Raw genomic sequence first — 21,240 nt, 5'->3', positions numbered from 1 at the left:
CTCAGGAATTAACCCTGGTGTAGCCTCTCTAATTTCTAATAGTTTCAAACACTGATCTCCACCACAATGTAACAAGTCAGTGACTCTGTTAATGCTGAATTAATGTGACACCATAGAATTACCAACAAAACGTTGCTACCCATTTTGTGAAATATCTCTGTCCATTAATGATTTGCTATTTAAACTGATGGATGACACTGACAACATCTGCATCCACCTATTCATTACTCACATGTTCAATGTTTAACTTTAAATTGTGATTTTGTAAGATAACACTTGGCTTATTGTCTGACTTCTTTGATGATTTGGTAAGACAGGGTAAACTCATTCACTCATTGGCTTGTGGGTATTCCCATTGAGAGTTAGTGAGGTGAACTCAGATTCAATCCGGCCTTGGTGGTGTGAGCTGATTCAGTGAGCTGAGTTCGACATCATTTTCTCTTCAACCGAACACTGGACAGTAAAACCACATAGAACGTGGCTACCCGACCTGAACCCGGCGGGACCCGACGACGTGTCGAGTTCGGGTCAGGTCGGGCTGCTTTCCAGGTCCAGCATTTGGGCTCGGGTCGGTTCAGGCTGGGTCAGTCACACTCTATCACCACTTCTGGTACGTGGCTCCAATCTTAATGTACTTTTTGGACTTTACAAGTCGTTAGTTACAGTTTTTTTAAGCTTGTTCAGATAAGCAACAAAATGAAAAAAGGAAGCTAGATTAACTGATGGTAGGGTAGAGTCGGGTCGGGTCGGGCGTGGGAAAAAATGAAAGAACTCGGGCTGGGTTAGGCTCATGTCAGATGTGGTTCTGTCGGGCTCAGGTCGGGTTTCATTTGCAGACCCAAGCTGGTCTTTAAAACCACAGACATTTCCTGAGTGAGGGGTCAAGGTGAGGGCAGGGCTGATGGATTCATCTTCTTCCTTGGAATATATTTATTGCCATTCCTACACAAGGTGGTTGTACAGTGTTTGAAGTGTGACAGCCAGGATCTGAATCTCCCAAGGTTATTGGGGGCAATGTTAAACTGGGATTCATCTTTTAAAGGTATATTTTAATTTGTTACCTTATAAACTGTGAATGTGTGTAATGTTTGGTGTCTTGCACAGAGACTAGAACAGTTTTGTTCCCAAGTACAAAGGTTTTATTAAGAAGTTACAATATAAATGGTAAAGATGTTAAAATGCAAGAGTACAATTATAACAGACCCGACAAAGCTCTACATCGACACGGTTCCGAGGTGCACTCTCAAAGGGCCCTGTGATAACATTTAAAGAGCTCAGTGTTGCTCTGGATACTGTACAATCACCAGCTTTTACATGACCTTGAGACCCCACCACCTCCTCCATTGCCCTTTTTTGACCCGCACATCAATCATCCTTTCTGTCATATTCCATAAAGCGGTAGAAACAGACACCAGACAATGAACCCTGCAATGATCCTCTAAACATGAGATAGTAATGGAGACAGAGTGTCTCATTACTCAAACACATTGAGGCCACACTTTTATAACAAGATCAAAGTTACCTTTAGCTGAAGGTTGACAATAATCAGTAAGGAGCCTGTAAACTGCTTTTTTGTATATCTCGCCTGTTGAGCCTACAGAGATATCGTATCTCACTTCAGCTCACATTTCCAATCCAATCTTAACTCACGGCTCAGGAGCACAATATTCATTTGCATATACAGCTTTTTATTTATTGAGGATTTCTTACATAAACAAAGCTTTTCAATGTGATTGAAAATAAGAACAAATATAATAATGATGAAAACGTGAGAGGATTCTAACTGTGTTGTCCTGTGTAATACAAAGTTTCCCACGATCTTCACTCTCCCAGCCATTCTCTATGCCTTTCCATGACTGTATTTTGCTATAGATCAGTTAGACAGCACTCTATAGTGTATAGTTTTAAGATTCAATGACAGGAGTGGAATCGGAAGTCCAAACTGTATAACTGCATTCTGAGTTCCCTCCCTCAAACACATTTCCACCTGAATTTTCGGAGCTCCATGGACATTCATTGGGTTCAATGCAATTTTCTGAGGTAACTCAGGAGTAAAGAAAAATGATGGAGTTAATACAGCACACTATGACTTCCTATGGCAGGAAGACAAGTCCAATGAAGTCATCATAATGACAACTTTCCATTTATCCGTGTCTCGCTCATCCCAATCATGTTCCCACATGCTTTCTATGACTATCCTGTTCTTGTGGCCCTCCCTGCTGTAGCCCCTTCACCCAACCCTTCAGCAAGATCCCATTCTTCTATTAGTCTAGTGGGATGATATCCCTGGGAACGACATCTACATCCTAACCTGATTTTCTCTCCATGAAGTTTTTCGGAAAACATTTGTTGTAAAGCCTCTCATAAGTTTCACTTCACAAACCTGAGAGCAAAGCAATCTTTGAAAAATTAAACAGACCAAACAAGATTTAAAATCTCATATTATCTAAGGTCTGATAGTTTTAACTGAGCGATTTCATGATCCTTAGCTACTATCCTACAATTCTGAGCCACCTGATGTTCTAAGCATATGCTGTTTATGCTTTAAGATACCTGACCGAAATCTGAGTGGTTTATAAATTATAGAGATATATTACAAACCAAGGATAACTGAGTGTATAGAATTCATGCTGGATAATCAATGGTTATAGTTATTAGCCAGTGTTAAACTTTGATTAATCAGAGGTAGCCATTATTCCTGATGAGTTGTTGCAGGTGGAGATGTCTCCTGGAATGTTAAAGTAGTTGCATGTTGCTGTTATAAATGATACTTGTGAGAAGTCAGGAAGTGGACGGACTGAACAATCAAAATTAACCAACAGATCTTCTCTTGTTGCTTTGATGTATTTCCTTGCATCGAAGTTAAGCATAGAGCAAATGGAATTCAAACAGTCAGTGCAGGGAGAGCTAGCGACAGCTAACTTGGAAAGAATTGGAGCTCACACAACAGTTGAGCCTGAAAGAGCTCACTCTGCAGGAAGTTAGATCACAGTGAACAGAAAATAAATTGGAAGTTTAACATGTAGAAACTTTCCTACATCAAACATGACAGTGAGGAACTAGGGTTGAATTTAATAAGAGAGCATGGTGCAACACAAGAAGAATTAAGAGAGAAAAACAGTCCACTGGTTAGATCCTAAAGTGATTTAAATAGAAAACATCAAGAGATAGAGCAAATAGTTGAAGAGAGATAAACTGTTAGCCTGTGGCCGGAATTTTTTGTTTGCCGGAAGGGGGCCGTCCACCAACTGAAAAGTCGATGGTGATCCCGCCTCTGCTAGGACTGGGGATCCAGACCGGATTTTACATTCTCCAGACACTTAATTTGTCTTAGGCGGGATTTCCACCTCATTGAGGCAGGAAGTCGCGCCTAATGGAGCTGGCAGCTCTTAGTCCCAGCAGCAGCACTGGGAGCGCTGGCCACTGCTGGGACAGCAACCCAGCTTCAAGATGAAGAGGAAGGATGTCCCTGGAAAAGAGGTGCATTTTTTGAGCCTCACCGGGGGGCGGGGGGTGGTGGCAGGGGTGATCGTTTGGACCCTGGGAAGGCACAGGGGGTCAATTGGGGGAGTGGGGGGCGTGTTGGGTATTGGGGGCTGTTGGGTCAGCCCTCCATCAGGCACAGGGTGCCCAATCAGGAGGGCAGCCCCCCCCCCGAGGCCATCAGAAGGCTGCCTACTTCGATCAGGCTGCTTTTCTCAGGTCTGGGCCACCCGCCTGCCAACCGTAAAATCCCTGTCGGGCGGGTGAAGGCCCTTAAGTGTCAGTTAATTGGCCACTTAAGGGCCTTGATTGACCTGGGGCGGGTGGTCTGTTTCTCGCTGCTGTCACTTGTAAAATGGCGGTGGAGGTGGGAGCAGGTAGCGAAGGGCCCCCTGAGCCTCCCACTCCATTTTACGCTCCCCCCACCCCCGGCCCCACCACCAGCCCGGTCTTTGGGTGGGGGGCGCAAAATTCCGGCCAGTGTGTTTGGATCCTGACTGAATTGCTGGCTTTTCTAGAGAATTCCCACTGAGGTTTCGGTGGGATTACACCAGATTAGAAATGGATTTTTAGGACCATTGTTTTCAAATAGCTCAGCAATTCTGTTCCTTTAAAATTTCACACTTTAGAAGTAGCCAGAAGTTGCACACAGTTAGGGGATTCTGTAGAATCTGGCCTGTTTCTGTATCTTTCCCCTCTGTGTTGTTCCAAGTATGGACCCCAATCAGGAGCTGATGTGCAAACGGCAGAGATTTTCTGTGAAAGGAAAAGTGAAATGGTTAATTATTTCTGCCTGATTTTTACTGACCATTAACATTCAACTAGAAGAAAAACCCTGATCCTAACCAGATTATCCTGCAGTTGGATCCAACAAGGAAGTTGAGTTGTGAAGGGAGGTTCAGGTGATCCCAATATTTAGTAATGGGAAGAAACTTCACTCAGGGAATCATAGTCATTGGGGGCTAAGTTTGATAGTCCCTAAAACTGGGCTGGGAATCACAATGCGCGATTAACCCATGCTCGTTCAATGTGTTGTAGACAGTTGATCAACCTCGTTAGGTCTGCTGATGAACATTATTGCAGCATGCAGCCAGCATGAACAGTGCTGTGGACTGGATTCAGGTATCAGCAGGTGCCTGAAATTGGGACAGGCCCGGACCAATTAAAGTCAGATTGTACCTCCTGAAGGAGAGGTGTGAAAGCAGATCATGGAAGTCATTCTACAACTGAGTCTGACTGGAAAATACTTAATAATGGCACAACATGGGAGATAGCGTGCTCTAGGATTTTCTGATGCTGCAGTGGAGGAGGTAGAAAGGTGGAGAAATGTCCTGAACCTGCAGGGGGCCAGGAGGCCCTCCAGATACACACAGAAGGCAGTTGGAGCAGATAGTCACATTGGTCAATGCCAGGTGTCAAACCTTGAGCACCTGGATGCAGTGCCACAAGATGGTCAATAACCTCACACATGTGGTCAAGGTAGTAAATGCAGCTTCTAATGTCATTTCCAACTGTCTGGCAAGCCCCCCACCCGTCAAGAATGAGGAAAATTAATTTTGCCACGTGAACATTGACTTTCAAACAAATGTTGGTGAAGAAAGAACTTGCTTTAAACAAACAATTGGGGACTTTGGCTGGAAAGAGATATGAGCATATCAACAAACAGTACTTCAAAGGACAAAGGAGCTATTCCCTGCTCCAACTTAATCCACAATGGACTTTTGATTACCAGATGTTGAAGCATTCTAGATTAACTAAAAAGATGGCCGAATACATAAACAGATGTGGTCAGGCCAGTTTAGTCACAAGGCTGGCTGACTGTTGGAGTTTTTTGAATTTGAACTTCCAACAGGGAATTGAAAATCAGAAAGCTGCTTTCTCCTGGACTGAGAAACCTCTCTCCTGTCTGCTCTCATCTCACTCTCACCAGCTTCGGAAACCATTGAAGACACATGAACCCCAAAAGAGAAAGGTCTCCTACAGTGAACAAGGTTTAAGAAGAATACTGGGCCCCAACGAAAAGCAATACAACTTACAAAACAACTACAGTGAGCTTGAAGCACAGTAAACAAGAAACTCATCATATTGCCTCAAACCACTCCATTTTATTTTTCTTCTGCTCTTTTCTGTCCCTATTTGTATGTGTGTATCACATGTGCATGCTAGTGTGGGCGTGGCGTATATCCGTAGGCGTTAACTGTATTAGAGTTTAAATTTAAGGTTGAATAAATTTCACTTTTCTTCTTTAAACCTAAGAAAGTCTGTTTATGCTCATTTCTTTGCCTCATAATTGGAAAGTGGTGAACAAGGATTCACCAAAGGGGGAGCTCAAAACACAGTGTATTTAAAATTAAACCCTGTTACAATAAGACCAGGTAAAGAGAGTAAAAGACCCCGTGACACCTTTCTCACCTGGTCGTAACACCTACCAACTGCACAATTCGACACTGCTCAAATTACCACACCCATGTCACTCACCTATCGAAATCTATATCAATCAGCATTTATCCTGAACATTGATGTGCTCCACCTTACCCTCACACATTTAGCACTGCTGCAAATCTCACACCCACACCTCACAGCTTGCACACACTGCCAACTATTCAACCATGTCAGCCGCATGATAGAATCATAGAAAGTTTAAGGCACAGAAAGAGGCCACCTGGCCCATCATGTCTGTGCTGGCCGAAAAATGGTCCACCTATTCTAATCCCACCTTCCAGCATTTGGTCCATAGCCCTGCAGATTACAGCACTTCAAGTGCATATCCAGACTCCTTTTGAATGAGTTCAGGATTTCTGCCTCAATTACCCTTTCAGGCAATGAGTTCCAGACCCCCACCGTCCTCGGGATGAAAAAGTTTTTCCTCATCTCCCCTCTAATTTTTCTACTTTAAATCTATGCCCCCTTTTCACTGCCCTCTCTGCTAAAGGTGAATAGACCCTTGACCTCCACTCTATCCAGGCCGCCCAAAATATTGCATATTTCAATCAGATCTCCCCTCAGCCTTCTCTGTTCCAGAGAAAACAACCCCAGCCTATCCAATCTTTCCTCATAGTTGCACTTTTCCAGTCCTGGCAATATCCTCATAAATCTCCTCTGTACCCTTTCTGGTGCAGTTACATCCTTTCTGTAATGAGGTGACCAGAACTGCACATCGCATTCAAGTTGTGGCCCGACCAATGAGTTTTACAGTTCCAGCATAACCTCCCTGCTCTTGCATTCTGTACCTCGGCTAATACAGGAAAGGATTCCATATGCCTTCTTTATCACCTTATTGACCTGTCCTGCTACCTTCAGGGATCTGTGGACATTCACTCCAAGGTCCCTTACTTCCTCTATACTTCTCAGTATTTTCCTATTAATCATGCATTCCTTTGCCTTGTGTGACCTCCCCAAATGCATCACCTCACACTTCTCCAGGTTGAATTCCATTTGCCACTTTTCTGCCCATCTGACCAGGCCATCAATATCTTCCTGCAGCCTACAGCTATCCTCCTCACTATCTACCACAAGGCCAATCTTTGCATCGTCTGCAAACATCTTGATCATGCCCCCAACATTTACGTCCAAATCGTTAATAGATACCACAAAAAGGAGGGAACCCAGTACTGAGTCCTGCGGGACGCCACTGGAAACAGCCCTCCAGTCACTAAAACACCCGTCAACAATTATCCTTTGTTTCCTGCCACTGAGCCAATTTTGAATCCATCTTGCTGCATTTCCCTGGATCCAATTTATTGTATTTTTTTTTAACTAGTCTGCCATGTGGGACCTTGTCAAAAGCCTTGTTAAAATCCATGCAGATCACATCATCTGCACTACCCTCATCTATCCTCCTTGTTACTTCTTCAAAAAATTTGATCAAGTTGGTCAAAGAAGATCTTCTCTTCACAAATCCATGCTGACTCTCCTTGATTAACCTGTGCCTTTCATAGTGACAGTTTATCCTGTCTCTCCGAATAGATTCCAATAATTTGCCCACTACTGAGGTTAGACTGACTGGACTGTAATTATTCGGTCTATCCTTTGCTTCCTTTTTAAACAGGGATACAATGTTAGCAGTTCTCCAATCCTCCGGCACAACACCTGCATCCAGTGAGGACTGGAAAATGATGGTCAGACCTTCTGCTATTTCCTCTCTTGCTTCTTTCAACAGCCTAGCGTACATTTCATCTGGCCCTGGTGATTTATCAACTTTCAAGGATGCTAATCCCATTAATACTTACTCTCTCCCTATGTTTATCACATCCAATACTTCACACTCCACCTCCTTGACCACAATATCTGCATAATCCCCCTCATTTATAAAGATAGTCGCAAAGTATTCATTAAGAACCATACCAATATCTTCAACCCCTACACATAGGTTACCTTTTTGGTCTTTTATGGGCCCTACTCTTTCCTTAAGTTATCCTCTTACTTTTTATGTATTGAGAAAACATCTTTGGATTCACCTTGATTTTGCTTGACAATATTCTTTCATGCCCTCTCTTTGCTTTCCTAGTTTCATTTTTGATTTCACCCCTCCACTTTCTATACTCCTCTCGACTTTCTGTAGTATTGAGTTCTCGGTGTTGGACATAAGCTTTCCTTTTCTGCATTATCTTACCATGTGGGCTCCTTGACATCCATGGGGCTCCAGATTTGACCGTCTCACCCTTTTTCTCTGTGGGAACATGTTTACTCTGAACCCCCTGAATCTCCCCTTTGAATGCCTCCCATGGTTCTGACACGGATTTCCCTTCAAGTATCTGTTTCCAGTCCACTTTCGCTAAATCACTCCTCAGCTTAGTAAAATTGGCCTTGCCCCAGTTGAGAACTCTTAACTCCTGTTCTATCTTTGTCCTTTTCCATAATTATGTGAAAACTGACTGAATTATGATCACTACCACCAAAATGCTCTCCCACTGCCACCCCTTCCACCTGCCCATCTTTATTTCCTAAAACAAAGTCTAAAATAGCTCCTTCTGTTGTTGGACTTGCTACATACTGGGCAGAAAGTTCTCCTGAATTCACCTTAAGAATTCTGCTCCCTCAATTCCTTTCACACTAAAACTATCCCAGTTCATATTGGGGTTGTTAAAATCCACTACCATTAATGCCCTATTTTTTTTATTTATTTAGAGATACAGCACTGAAACAGGCCCTTCGGCCCACCGAGTCTGTGCCGACCAACAACCACCCATTTATACTAACCCTACAGTAATCCCATATTCCCTACCACCTACCTAAACTAGGGGCAATTTACAATGGCCAATTTACCTATCACCTGCAAGTCTTTGGCGATGGGAGGAAACCGGAGAACTTGTCAACTCCGCACAGGCAGTACCCAGTACCCGGGTCCCTGGAGATGTGTGTTGCGGTACTAACCACTGTGCCACCTTTCTTGTGCTTCTCAGAGATTTGCCTACATATCTGCTCTTCTATCTCCCTCTGACGGTTTGAGGGTCTTTAATACACTCCCAGCAGTGTGATTGCCCCTTTTTCGTTCCTTAGTTCAATCTATATGGTCTCATTTGATGAACCTTCCAACATATCATCCCTCCTCATAGCTGTAATAGTTTCCTTGACCAAAATTGCCACTCCCCCTCCTTTCTTATTCCCCTCCCTATCGCATCTGAAAACCCTGTAACCAGGAACGTTGAGCTGCCATTCCTGTCCCTCCTGAAGCCATGTTTCTGTAATAGCTATGATATCATACTGCCACGTGTCTATCTGTGCCCTCAGTTCATCTGCTTTATTTGCTATATTCCTTGCATTGAAATGGATACCCTTGAGCACTGCCAAACTCTTTTTTTCTTATTTTCTAACCTTTGTTTCCTCTGTCTCCCAGACTCATCCATTAATTTTCTGCCTTCCATTTTCATTTCTGATTTTGTCCCAATTGAGTCTGCCCTCAGGTCCCCATCCACCACCAAACTAGTTTAAACCTTCTCCAACAGCACGAGCAAAACGTCTCACAAGGAATTCAGTCTAGGCTCTTCTCTCTCTCTTGCAGGACAAGTTGATGCCTAACCAGAAGGGGATATGAGTGGCTGCATCTACAAACCACCTGTGGAGAAGGCAGTGGTGGCCATTATTGGGACGGCCATTACTGAGGCCATGGCCAGTGGTGGGCTGAAACCATTGAAGGTGACTGTATCCTCAGACCTAATCTCCCTTCTTACATCCCATTTCCCCTCATTCCACAATCTCTTCTGATTTACAAGCTGCAGATGGTGTAAGCATATATCTCCTGCTTCCTTCCTACCTCCCCTCACTACAACCTTACCCTTGTGCCTTCCTACTTTCAAATACGCAAGAACTGCAACCTGGCCAGGCAGTGGTGGATGAGCAGGACGATAGTGAAGGTGAAGACATGATGTCCCTCGATTTCACACTTGCAGCCACCAGCTCAGATACTGACACTGAACATAATTTAGAGATAGCACAGAAATGGGATCTGCACCTGATGTGTCACTGGGCACAAGTGCTCTGCAGCTTGGGTGGGGGCAGGGATAGTGCAGGTGCTAGCTCACTGGAGGGTGAGGTCACACACAAGTTCTGCTATAGAGGATTTAAATAAGCACTTGGATGGGGCAGTCTAAAGAAGAACACTGATGGCTATACACATTGTAATACTTAATGTGTTGGGAAGCCAGCCAGAAGGCCTGCAGTCAATGTCAAGGAGCATGGAGGAGTCCGACACTAATTTGCCACTAAGTGTTGCTTAGAATTGAAGCCCATCCTCTCCAGCATGGAACTGGTGGCCAAATCCATTCACACACTGTGGACCCCACCATGACGCAGCATGTGATGGCTGCTGTCTCAGCTTCCATTGCAGCACAAACAGCAGCAACCCAAGGTCTGTGTGCTGCAATGGAAGCTCAGGCTGAGATCATGCAAGGTCATCTTGCTGCCATGCAGGTTCAGACTGCTGCCATCATGGCTGTGGATGCCAGTGTTTAAATGGGTGTGCAGGGTGTTACAGCCATTTGGAAATCTGTCCTCTAACAGATTACTAGGATTGCAGAAACACTGCAATGTTGGAGTGTCTGTGGCTCCATTGAGAATAAACCTGCTATTCTCACTCAGGGTGACAGCATTCACACTTACACTGCTGCCACTTTGCCACTGTCCCTGCTGTTGTCTGTCAGACAGCCCTGACTGCTGCCGCCCAGGCCAAGGTTGTGCAGTCTGAAGTCAGACCTTCTCGGCCCAGAGATGCTTGTGGTCGTCCTGCAGGACCACTGCAGTCTCCCTCACTGAAAGTCAACAGTCTTCCACCAGCCATTGGGGTAGCACTGAGTAGGAACACTAGGACTGGCAAAGATACCTGCAAGATAGATACCAAGCGAATGCACAAGAGTGAATAGTTCACTTCTGTTTGTAGAATTGGATGTGTTTTTGCATATAGAAGTTAATGAAAGAGTTGTTCTGAGTGGCTTTAATTGTAAGATGGAGACCAAGGGATACTGAGATGGTGTGTCTCTGTAACACTGGGGAAAGGTGGATCCATGGTGATAAAGGACCTAGTTTTATGGAAACCAGGGTCTAAGCAGGTGTTCTTAGACAGCACGTCCGGAGTGAAGGGTCCAGGATGCATCCTTACTGCCTCCTGCTCTTCCTTCTCCTACTCCTCCTGAGGTAGCCTCTGGATTCCTGATGGCAATGGCTGTGCCCTCATTTTGGTGATGTAATCGAGGGTACAGCAGACCACCATGAGCTTGAACACCTGCCTCAGCAAGTATTGGAGGCATTCGCCCACAATGGTCCAGACATCAGGAGCTTTGCTTCAGCATGCCGATGGGCAACTCCACGATGTTTCCAGTGGCTCCTCAGCTCTCGTTATAAGTCCTTGCTTGATTGAGTGGCAGAGCATGAGTAATGAGCCATGTGTACATGGGTGAGCCTTTGTCCCTGAGGATCCATCCTCTGGATCTCAGTACAGGCCTGAGGAAGTTGGTACAGCAAACTACCTCAGAACAAAGGCATCATGGCTATTGCCAGGATAATGGGCATTCACAAACATGATTCTCTGTGCATCGTTGCACACCAACTGTACATTGATGGAACGGTAGCCTTGTGTTTTCTTTACCTCTTCCCGTTGATCTGGAGAGTCACAGAACCATGTGCATGCAGTTGATGGTGCCCTGCATCCCTAATTCCAGTGTCCTGGCAAAGCTATGTGCCCACTTATTCTGTTTCTCTCTGCTGAGGGAGAAAACAGTGTATTCGCCCCCTCCCTGCACAGATGGCCTCCATCACCTCTCCAGATGTGTTTCCAGAGGTGGGCTTGGATATGTTGGAAATGTCCCCCACTCCGGCCTGGGCAGAACCAAACGCATAACAGTTTAATGCCACTGTAATCTTTATACCCATTGGCAGTGCCATCCTCACCATGGTGTGAGGCTCCAGGTTGGTTTGATGGAGGTGGCACAGTTCAGTCACCTTGTTAAATCTGAATTGCCTCAGACATTGTTTCTGGGTCAGGTGGAGGTAGAAGTTATCTCTAAAAACCTGTGGTGTGCAGGACTTTCAGTGGGGAGCCCTCTTCCTTCTCCTCCTCCATTTTCAGACGGATTCCTCTCTCTGCAGCCTTCGCTCAGCTTGATGGTCATGTTGCAGACCCAGAGGCACTGAAACCACAGTTGTAATACCTGGTGCAGAGTTGGGTCCTGCTGCCTCCCTGAAAGTACGCAGCAGCTCACCAAGACACCCCCAAACACAATCCACAGGACTTCCACTAATGTTGCCTAAGCAGACGTAAATCAAAAGTACCTCCCCTGCAAGCTGGTGGCTGGAGCTTTAAATAACACGAATAGAGGGGAGGAGGTGGCCCTCATGCTGCAGAATGCCTGTTCAGTGCTGAGTGATTAGCCTGGTGTTCAGTGCTCATGCAGAGCAAGTTCGTGAATTGAGTGTCTGATCAGCTGGAATGGCGATTTGACCTCATGATAGGGTCTCTTCTGTGCTTCTGGCACACGCAAGGCACGCCCGTGCGAGCACCCTTCCCAGCATGGGGCACCATGTGGGCCACACCGGAAATGGCCAACACACAAATGGTGCCACTTTAGTTGTTTGGGGTTTCCATAGCGCCAGCACCAGAAACGCTGTGGAGATCAATTTCACCAACTAGGTTTTCTGATTGATATTATTTTAATAAAGACATTAATCAATTCAGAATAAATTAAGACTGGGATTAAAAGATTGTTAGAATACCCAGAAAACCCAACATAAAACCTGAAATGATTGTTTATGCCATTTCTCCAATTTTCCGCTGATCTATCACTGAAGGTACAGTGAGAACTGGGAGAACTTCAGAAACTCTATTCCCTAATCTTTAAAAGATATCCTTACCTGACACAAGGTGGAGCCCTCAGATCGGAAAACTCTCACAATAGCCACAATGGGGATCCACATAATACAGAAGATTACCATACACCAGCCAAGTGCTGTTGCCCAGACAGGGTACTCAATAGGTCCATATGTTGGTGGGGTGAATGTTGTTAATGTCCAGAACAGGACTGTCTGTTTAAAATAATTACACAAAACAAGATCAGAAGCAGAATGAGATCGATTATCTCCAGCTTGATTATTTTCAGTTTCAATCACTAAATGGTAAAACAGAATTACACATAATGTACAGCACAGAAACAGGCAATTCAGTCTAACAGATATATACTGGTGTTTAATCTCCGCATGAGTCTCCTCCCACTGCTCTTTATCTAACCCTATCAGCATAATCTTCTGTTCCTTTCTCCCTCATGTACTTATCTAGCTTCCTCTGCTATTTGTCTCAACTTGTGGCAGCAAATTCCACATTCTAATTGCTCTCTGGGTAAACAGGCTTCACCTGAAATCTTTATTGACTTTATCAGTGACTTTCTTATATTTATGGCCCCTAATTTTGGTCTCCCTCACAAATAGAAACATTTTTTCTATATCAAACCAATCAAAACCTTTCATAAATTTAAAGGCCTCCATCAGGTCGCCCCCCCTCCCCCACCCCCCGCAGGCTTCTATTTTCTGTTCGGTATTTCCTGATCATTATAACCCCTCAGTTCTATTATCATCCTTGTAAATCTTTTTTGCACTTTCTCCAGTGCCCCTATATTTTTTATAATAATGGAGACCACACTGTGCACACTAATCCTGTGGAAGTGAGCAGAAAGGCATGGCACTATGCTAGATGGGAAATATAGCCAAGTTAGGAGTAATCACTTTGCTGAGCTCTGATGAAATGATTTAAAGCTTGAGAAACTGCAATGAAATAGTTAAAAGTAAAGGCTGAGAGTGAGAGATCGTTTAAACTTACAGGCACTGGTAATTGCAAGGACATTTGTTCATTCATGACTTGATTGTGTGACTCCTTGTGGTTTGGAACAAATGGATTCCTGTGAGACATGCTGGCCATCCCTGTGTGAGTGATGATAAGGAATGAAAGGCCACACTATCACTGTATACTGTTGCTGCTTGGTGTTACTTCATGATGTGACTTGATAGAGATTACAGGATCTCAGGACTTATGACAATTGTGGAAAGCAAAAGCAGTATCTGTGGGAATCAAAATCAGTATCTAGTTTCTAACTCTTCTTCCTTTGCTAATTGTCTTAATGTCTGTTTTCTTTTAATCTTGCTGGTACAAAACAATATTTTATTAGTAACAAGTATGTATTGAGAATGGAGTGTATTGTAACCTCAGTAACAGATGTACTGCATGTCACCACGTGGGTGAAGTCGAATTGTACCGCACTGATTGGTTAAACAAGGAGGTGTAGCATGAATCTTAATGTTTAAACAGTAGTACCTGTATCACAAACTTCACTTACTCTGGGGGGGGACCCGACAGACTCTGGTGGAGTCAGTGCCGCTGTTCTCAGAGTAAGTCCGCTGGCGACTGCGCAAATAAAGTAATTGATTTTACCTACACATCCGACTCGGTATATTTACTGAACCAGACTGAAGGCAAAAAGAACTCAGATTAACATTTTGGTGTCAGAAGTGGGATCTCAACAGACGACCGCCGATCATCAGCGAAATCAGAATCAGACTAGTAGAGGACGGAGAGAGAGGAAATGGGCCCCTGACGTGAATAGTTGATGTGTGACCACGCCGGTTTTCCCCTGTCTCATCCCAGTGTGGTCTAACCAAGTATTAGAATGTTTTAAGATGAATTAAATGGTAAGGAAGTGACAAAGTTGATTGATGAGGGAAGGGCTGTAGATGTCGTATACATGGACTTCAGTAAGGCGTTTGATAAGGTTCCCCATGGTAGGCTGATGGAGAAAGTGAAGGCGCATGGGGTCCAGGGTGTACTAGCTCGATGGATAAAGAACTGGCTGGGCAACAGGAGACAGAGAGTATCAGTGGAAGGGAGTTTCTCAAAATGGAGACGTGTGACCAGTGGTGTTCCACAGGGATCCGTGCTGGGACAACTGTTGTTTGTGATATACATTAATGATTTGGAGGAAAGTATAGGTGGTCTGATTAGCAAGTTTGCAGACGACACTAAGATTGGTGGAGTAGCAGATAGTGAAGGGGACTGTCAGAGAATACAGCAGAATATAGATAGACTGGAGAGTTGGGCAGAGAAATTGCAGATGGAGTTCAATCAGGGCAAATGCGAGGTGATGCATTTTGGAAGATCCAATTCAAGAGTGAACTTTACAGTAAATGGAAAAGTCCTGGGGAAAATTGATGTACAGAGAGATTTGGGTGTTCAGGTCCATTGTTCCCTGAAGGTGGCAACGCAGGTCAATAGAGTGGTCAAGAAGGCATACGGCATGCTTTCCTTCATCGGACGGGGTATTGAGTACAAGGGTTGGCAGGTCATGTTACAGTTGTATTGGACTTTGGTTCGGCCACATTTGGAATACTGCGTGCAGTTCTGGTCGCCACATTACCAAAAGGATGTGGATGCTTTGGAGAGGGTGCAGAGGAGGTTCACCAGGATGTTGCCTGGTATGGAGGGCGCTAGCTATGAAGAGAGGTTGAGTAGATTAGGATTATTTTCATTAGAAAGACGGAGGTGTACAAAATCATGAGAGGTATAGACAGGGTGGATAGCAAGAAGCTTTTTCCCAGAGTGGGGAATTCAATTACAAGGGGACACGAGTTCAAAGTGAAAGGGGAAAAGTTTAGGGGGGATATGCGTGGAAAGTTCTTTATGCAGAGGGTGGTGGGTGCATGGAACGCATTGCCAGCGGAGATGGTAGACGCGGGCACGATAGCGTCTTTTAAGATGTATCTAGACAGATACATGAATGGGCAGGAAGTAAAGAGATACAGACCCTTAGAAAATGGGCGACAGGTTTAGATAGAGGATTTGGATCGGCGTAGGCTTGGAGGGCCGAAGGGCCTGTTCCTGTGCTGTAATTTTCTTTGTTCTTTGTAAATCTATCCCACCATCCTTTTTCTTGGTTTTGAGTGTTACAGTGATAGTGGAGGGAAGGGAATTTGAATCTTGTGTCTAGGTATGATCAACACATAGTTTGGAAACAGATTGAGAATTACCCAGTTCGAGAAAACGGCTCATAATCTGCTAAGAGACGAGTTGCCAGGACATCATTTACCATCGTAAAAATATAGATCGGCCTGTGCTCTTACAATTTTATAAACCAAGCTTGGAGAACAGAGGAAAAGGCCAAATAGTTTCGAGCTTCAAAATAGCATCCACAGTGCATGCACAGTTGTGGGGTGAATTGTGATGGATGCCATATTGGTGACAGGGGTAAATATGCCCTGGAAGTATGCACAGCAGGCAGATCAGGAAGTCAATCAGTGTGTAATGTTGATTTGATCCCAGTGGTGGTATTTTGAAGCTCAATGCTCCAGCTAATGCCCTCCCAAACTCGCACAGACCAGACCCCTGCCCACTTGTGCTATTTAGAGGGATCATCAACTACTTAATATTAACTACTCCCAAAGTCACTCTCTCACCACTGTAGACCATTGTGCCACAACTTCTGGTGAGTCTGTCCTGCTGGGATTACGGTGAGAGGAATCTGGGATGTTGATTGATAGGTATAATTCTGTGAGTATGATGATGCCAGTTTGTTGCTTGACTGGACAATGAGACAACTCAATGAACATGATTATTAGTCATAGATGTTGGAGACGAGGATCAGTAGGGTCAACCTGACTGAGTTTGCTGTAGTTTTATAACTGATGTCTGGGCCATTGCAAATAGGTCTATCGGATTTTCTCCTTATTATCAAATATTGTAGCAATTCTGGTTTGTTTTGCTGCTTCAGATGGCAATAAGGTTCAGTCACATAGTGTGACAGAGGAGTCACATGTTTGCCAGACCAGGTTCTTTTCTATATCGCATATTTATATAGGTTGGCATCCTTCCATCTATGAAAGATGATGGACACGCAGCAAACAATCCATTTAGTTGGGGTGTCTTCTCTTGGTGCACCTTGGCTGATGGCCATGAAGGCCAATCTTTGAGGAGCAGGTTCTGCCACAAGTGCTTCACGTGAAGCTGCCAAGTGACGCCATGAGTTGTTGTTTTTGACAATGACGCCTTTTGCCAAGCTGCCGTAGTAACTGGTCATTGTGGCAGTGCACACCAGCCCATCGGATAGGTCATCATTTTCCTCTTTTGCCAGCTAGTGACACCCAAGTGTGATAGTCAACATTCGGGGCCTTCATGTCACGCTTACAAGGCTCCATGAGGCGGAGCTTTTGGCGCCCCACTGGTCGTCTGGCCCCGGCTACCTCACCATACAGAAGATCGTTGGGTACCCAATGTTTTCCATCCTGCAGATGTGTCCGATCCACCGTACCCGCCTCTGTTTGATAAGTCCTTAGACACTTAGGGGCTCTGCCTTTGAAAGGACTGCCACATTTATAATTTTGTCCTGCCAGGATATACCCACAATGTGCTGCAGACAGATAAGATGGAAATTAGTGAACTTCTTTTCCTGGTAGCTGTAAATCACCCATGTTTCACAGCCATACAGCAAGGTGCTGAGGACACGGACCTTGGAAATCCATCAGCTTGGTCCTAAGGGTTAGCCTGGTGTTATCCCATGCACATTTTGCAAGTTGATCAAAGGTGGTAGCATTTTTTTTTACATTCATTTATGGGATGTGGTCTAGGCCAGCATTTATTTCCCATCCCTAATTGCCCTTGAGGACATGGTGGTGAGCTGCCTTCTTGAACCGCTGCAGTCCATTTGGGGTAGGTACATCCACAGTGCTGTCAGGAAGGGAGTTCCAGGATTTTGGCCCAGTGACGGTGAAGGAACGGCGATATAGTTCCAAGTCAGGATGGTGTGTGACTCGGAGGGGAACTTGCAGGTGGTGGTGTTCCCATGCATTTGCTGCCCTTGTCCTTCTAGAGGTCGCGGGTTTGGAAGATGCTGGCTAAGGAGCCTTGGTACGTTGCTGCAGTGCATCTTGAAGATGGTACACACTGCTGCTCCTGTGCGTCGGTGGTGGAGGGCATGAATGTTTGTGGATGAGGTGCCAATAAAGCGTGCTGCTTTGTTCTGGATGGTGTTGAGCTCCTTGAGTGTGTTGGAGCTGCACCCATCCAGGCAAGTGGAGAGTATTCTGTCACACTCCTGACTTGTGCCTTGTAGATAGTGGACAGCCTTTGGGCAGACAGGAGGTGAGTTGCTCATCGCAGTATTCCTAACCTCTGACCTGCTCTTGTAGCCATAGGTATTTATATGGCTACTCCAGTTCAGTTTCTGGTCAATGGTAACCCGTAAGGTGTTGATAGTGGGGGATTCAGCGATGGTAATGCCATTGAATGTCAAGGGGAGATGGTTAGATTCTTTCTTGCTTGAGATGGTCATTGCCTGGCACTTGTGGCATGAATGTTACTTGCCACTTATCAGCCCAAGCCTGGATATTGTCCAGCTCTTGCTGCATTTCTGCATGGACTGCTTCAGTATCTGAGGAGTCACGAATGGTGCTGAATATTGTACAATCATCAGCAAACATCCCCACTTCTGACCTTGCGATTGAAGGAAGGTTAGTGATGAAGCAGCTGAAGATGGTTTGACCTCAGACACTACACTGAGGAACTCCTGCAGTGAAGTCCTGGAGACGAGATGATTGACCTTCAACAACCACAACCATCTTTGCACAAGGTATGACTCCAACCAGCTGAGAGTTTTCCCCCTGATTCCCACTGACCTCAGTTTTGCTAGGGCACATTGATGCTATACTCGGTCAAATGCAGCCTTGATGTCAAGGGCAGTCACTCTCACCTCACCTCTTGAGTTCAGCTTTTTTGTCCATATTTGAACCAAGGCTGTAAGAGGTCAGGAGCAGAATGGCCCTGGCGAAACCGAAACTGAGCATCACTAAGCATGTTATTGCTAAGCAAGTGCCGCTTGATGGCACTGTTGATGATACCTTCCATCACTTTACTGATGATTGAGAGTAGACTGATAGGGTGGCATTTGGCCGGTTTGGACCTGTCCTGCTGTTTGTGTACAGGACATACCTGCGCAATTTTCCACATTGCTGGATAGATGCTAGTGTTGTAGCTGCTTTCCCTCTGCTTTTCTACAGGGGCATCTCACTCCTTAGTGCCAAGGGGAGGGCCTTTGCTAGGGTGATACTTTGACTATGACTCCCTCGGTGACGTTCTGAAGACTATCCCAGATGGTAAGAGGCTATTCATCCCGGGTGACTTCATCGCACGTGTTGGGGCAGACAATTATTCATGGCCAACGTGCTTCAGTCGTCATGGGGTTGGCAAGATCAATGATAATTGACAACACTTTCTTGAGCTTTGTGCCCTGAATGAACTCTGCATCAACAACACTTTCTTCCAATGCAGACATCACCACAAGGTATCATTGCATCGCCCAAGGTCTGGCACCAAATAGACCTCGTCATCACAAGGAGGTGCGATCTGCCCAGTGTTCTTCACACCCACACCTACCTTAGTGCAGATTGTGTATATTTATATATGACTTGGATATTGTAATGCAGAGTAAAATTTCAAAATTTGCTGACAATACCAAACTTGGAGGTATGGCGGACAGTGACGTTGAAACAAATCCACTGCAGAAGGATATAGATAGGTTAGCAGAATGGACAGGCAAGTGATAGATGGAAAACAGAAGTGTGAGTTGATGCATTTTGGCAGGAGTGATAGGGAGAGGAAACATCGACTCAATTGGCACTGTTCCAAGGAGTGTGCAGGGAAAGTGGGAGCTGGGGGATCATGTGCATAGATCATTGAAGGTGGCAGGATAGATTGAGAAAATAGTTAGCAAAGCAATGGGATTTTGGGGTTCATAAAAAGAGACATTGAGCAGAAAAGCAAGAAAGTTATGCTGAAGCTTTATAAAGCTCTGGTTTGACCGCAACTAGTTCCAGTCACCACACTTTAGGAAGGATGCGAGGGTCCTTGAGAAGGTGCAGAGGAGATTTACCAGATTGGTTCCAGGGATGAGGGAACATAGCTACAAGATTAGTTTGGAGAAGCTGCGTTTGATCTCCTTCGAGCAAGGGAGGTTGAGGGAAGATTTGATAGAGGTGTACAAGAATACGATAGGTTTAAAAAAGGATGAAAAGCTGATGGTACAAGGACTGGAGGGCACACATTAAGGTTTTGGACAAGAGATCCAGGGGCGTGTGAGAAGAACTTTTTTTCCCAATGGTAATGACCTGGAAGTCGCTGCCTACATGGGTACTGGAAGCAGAGACAATCAATGATTTCACAAGAAAATTGGATAGACACTTGAGGAAAATAAACTTGCAAGAGTAATGAGACTGACTGGATTGCTCTATAGAGAGCCAGCATAGACTTGATGAGCTGAATGGCCTCCTTTTGTGTCGTATTGACTCCAACTCTACTTACAGATGAGTTGTTCATTGATTTCTTCAGGCTGTTGCATTGATTGTATAAGTGTTTAGTGCTTTCTATAGTTGTTTGAAGTTGCTGAAGTCGACAGTGAGTGTTGTGGCGGGAGCTGTCGGACACTTCCCTGACTTCAAGACATTTGCACAAACTAGTTGCTCCAGCCAAGGGTGCTCTAGCCACCATTCCCCTTGGAATACAGTATGACTTTGGAGAATGAACAGAGGCCACGCAGAGCAGGACCAAACTGCTGGAAGAGGGAGGAAGATGAGGGGAGGAGGTATCTCAGCAAGAGGGCATATCCACCCAGGCTGTTCAGGAAGAAATTCGACCCCAACCTCAGTGAGGGACAATGCGGGTGATGTCTGCACATCAGTAAAGATGTCCTCACTCAAATCTGACACCTGCTGGAGCCACAACTGCAACCTCAGAGCAGGGTAAGGACTGCTTTGTCAATGGCTATGAAGGTGTCTGTGGCAATGAACTTTTATACATCTTACCACTTCCAGGTGGAGATATTTAGAACATCTTGTACTTTGCCGTTCACTGTTGTGCAGGGGAGGTCACTGAAACTCTCTACTCATTGAGAGCTAACAACATTTCATCCTGTCTTATGAGAGAGAAGTAGGCTAACTGAGCACACAGCTTTGCTGGCATTACAGGTGTCCCCATGTGGCAGGGTGCTGTTGACTGCTGGAACACCAAAGCCATTTCACAGCAGGCAGGCAATTAACTTCCTGCCGTCTCTTTCAGCAATGAGCTTATGCCTCCAGAACTGCCAGCCAATCGGAGGTCCAGCAGTGCAGCAGTACCAGCAGCATCACCAGGAGTGGGGCCACTGCTGGTACTGCAGGAAGCCCCGGGATAGGTGAGTGAGTTTGGGGTCACCCAGGGCTAGTCAGGCAGAGGGCCAGGGCAACACATTGTTTCAGCATGCC

The 21,240-nt window shown here is 45.1% G+C and overlaps 1 protein-coding gene and 1 long non-coding RNA gene across 2 annotated transcripts in view; one reads left to right on the top strand and one right to left on the bottom strand.

The window, feature by feature from the left end:
- The first annotated feature begins 310 nt into the window (after nucleotides 1-310).
- LOC137377790 (uncharacterized) overlaps nucleotides 311-21,240 on the top strand; it is a 50,261-nt gene continuing 29,331 nt past the window's right edge. The window contains exon 1 of the long non-coding RNA XR_010976487.1: nucleotides 311-610. This is a non-coding gene — a long non-coding RNA (uncharacterized lncRNA). The remainder of the gene's footprint in view (nucleotides 611-21,240) is intronic.
- The window catches only part of LOC137377789 (sodium- and chloride-dependent neutral and basic amino acid transporter B(0+)-like), a 122,552-nt gene continuing 102,442 nt past the window's right edge, over nucleotides 1,131-21,240 (bottom strand). The window contains exons 13-14 of the mRNA XM_068047847.1: nucleotides 12,826-12,996; nucleotides 1,131-4,239 (exon numbers count right to left, since the gene is read on the bottom strand). Coding sequence (XP_067903948.1) covers nucleotides 4,102-4,239; nucleotides 12,826-12,996 — 309 coding nt within the window. The 3' untranslated portion in view covers nucleotides 1,131-4,101. The remainder of the gene's footprint in view (nucleotides 4,240-12,825; nucleotides 12,997-21,240) is intronic.

Source organism: Heterodontus francisci, chromosome 15 (genome assembly GCF_036365525.1).
Source record: "Heterodontus francisci isolate sHetFra1 chromosome 15, sHetFra1.hap1, whole genome shotgun sequence".
Lineage (NCBI taxonomy): Eukaryota > Metazoa > Chordata > Chondrichthyes > Heterodontiformes > Heterodontidae > Heterodontus > Heterodontus francisci.
The sequence above is the reverse complement of the archived record's forward strand: the minus strand, read 5'-3'. Positions and strand labels throughout refer to the sequence as shown.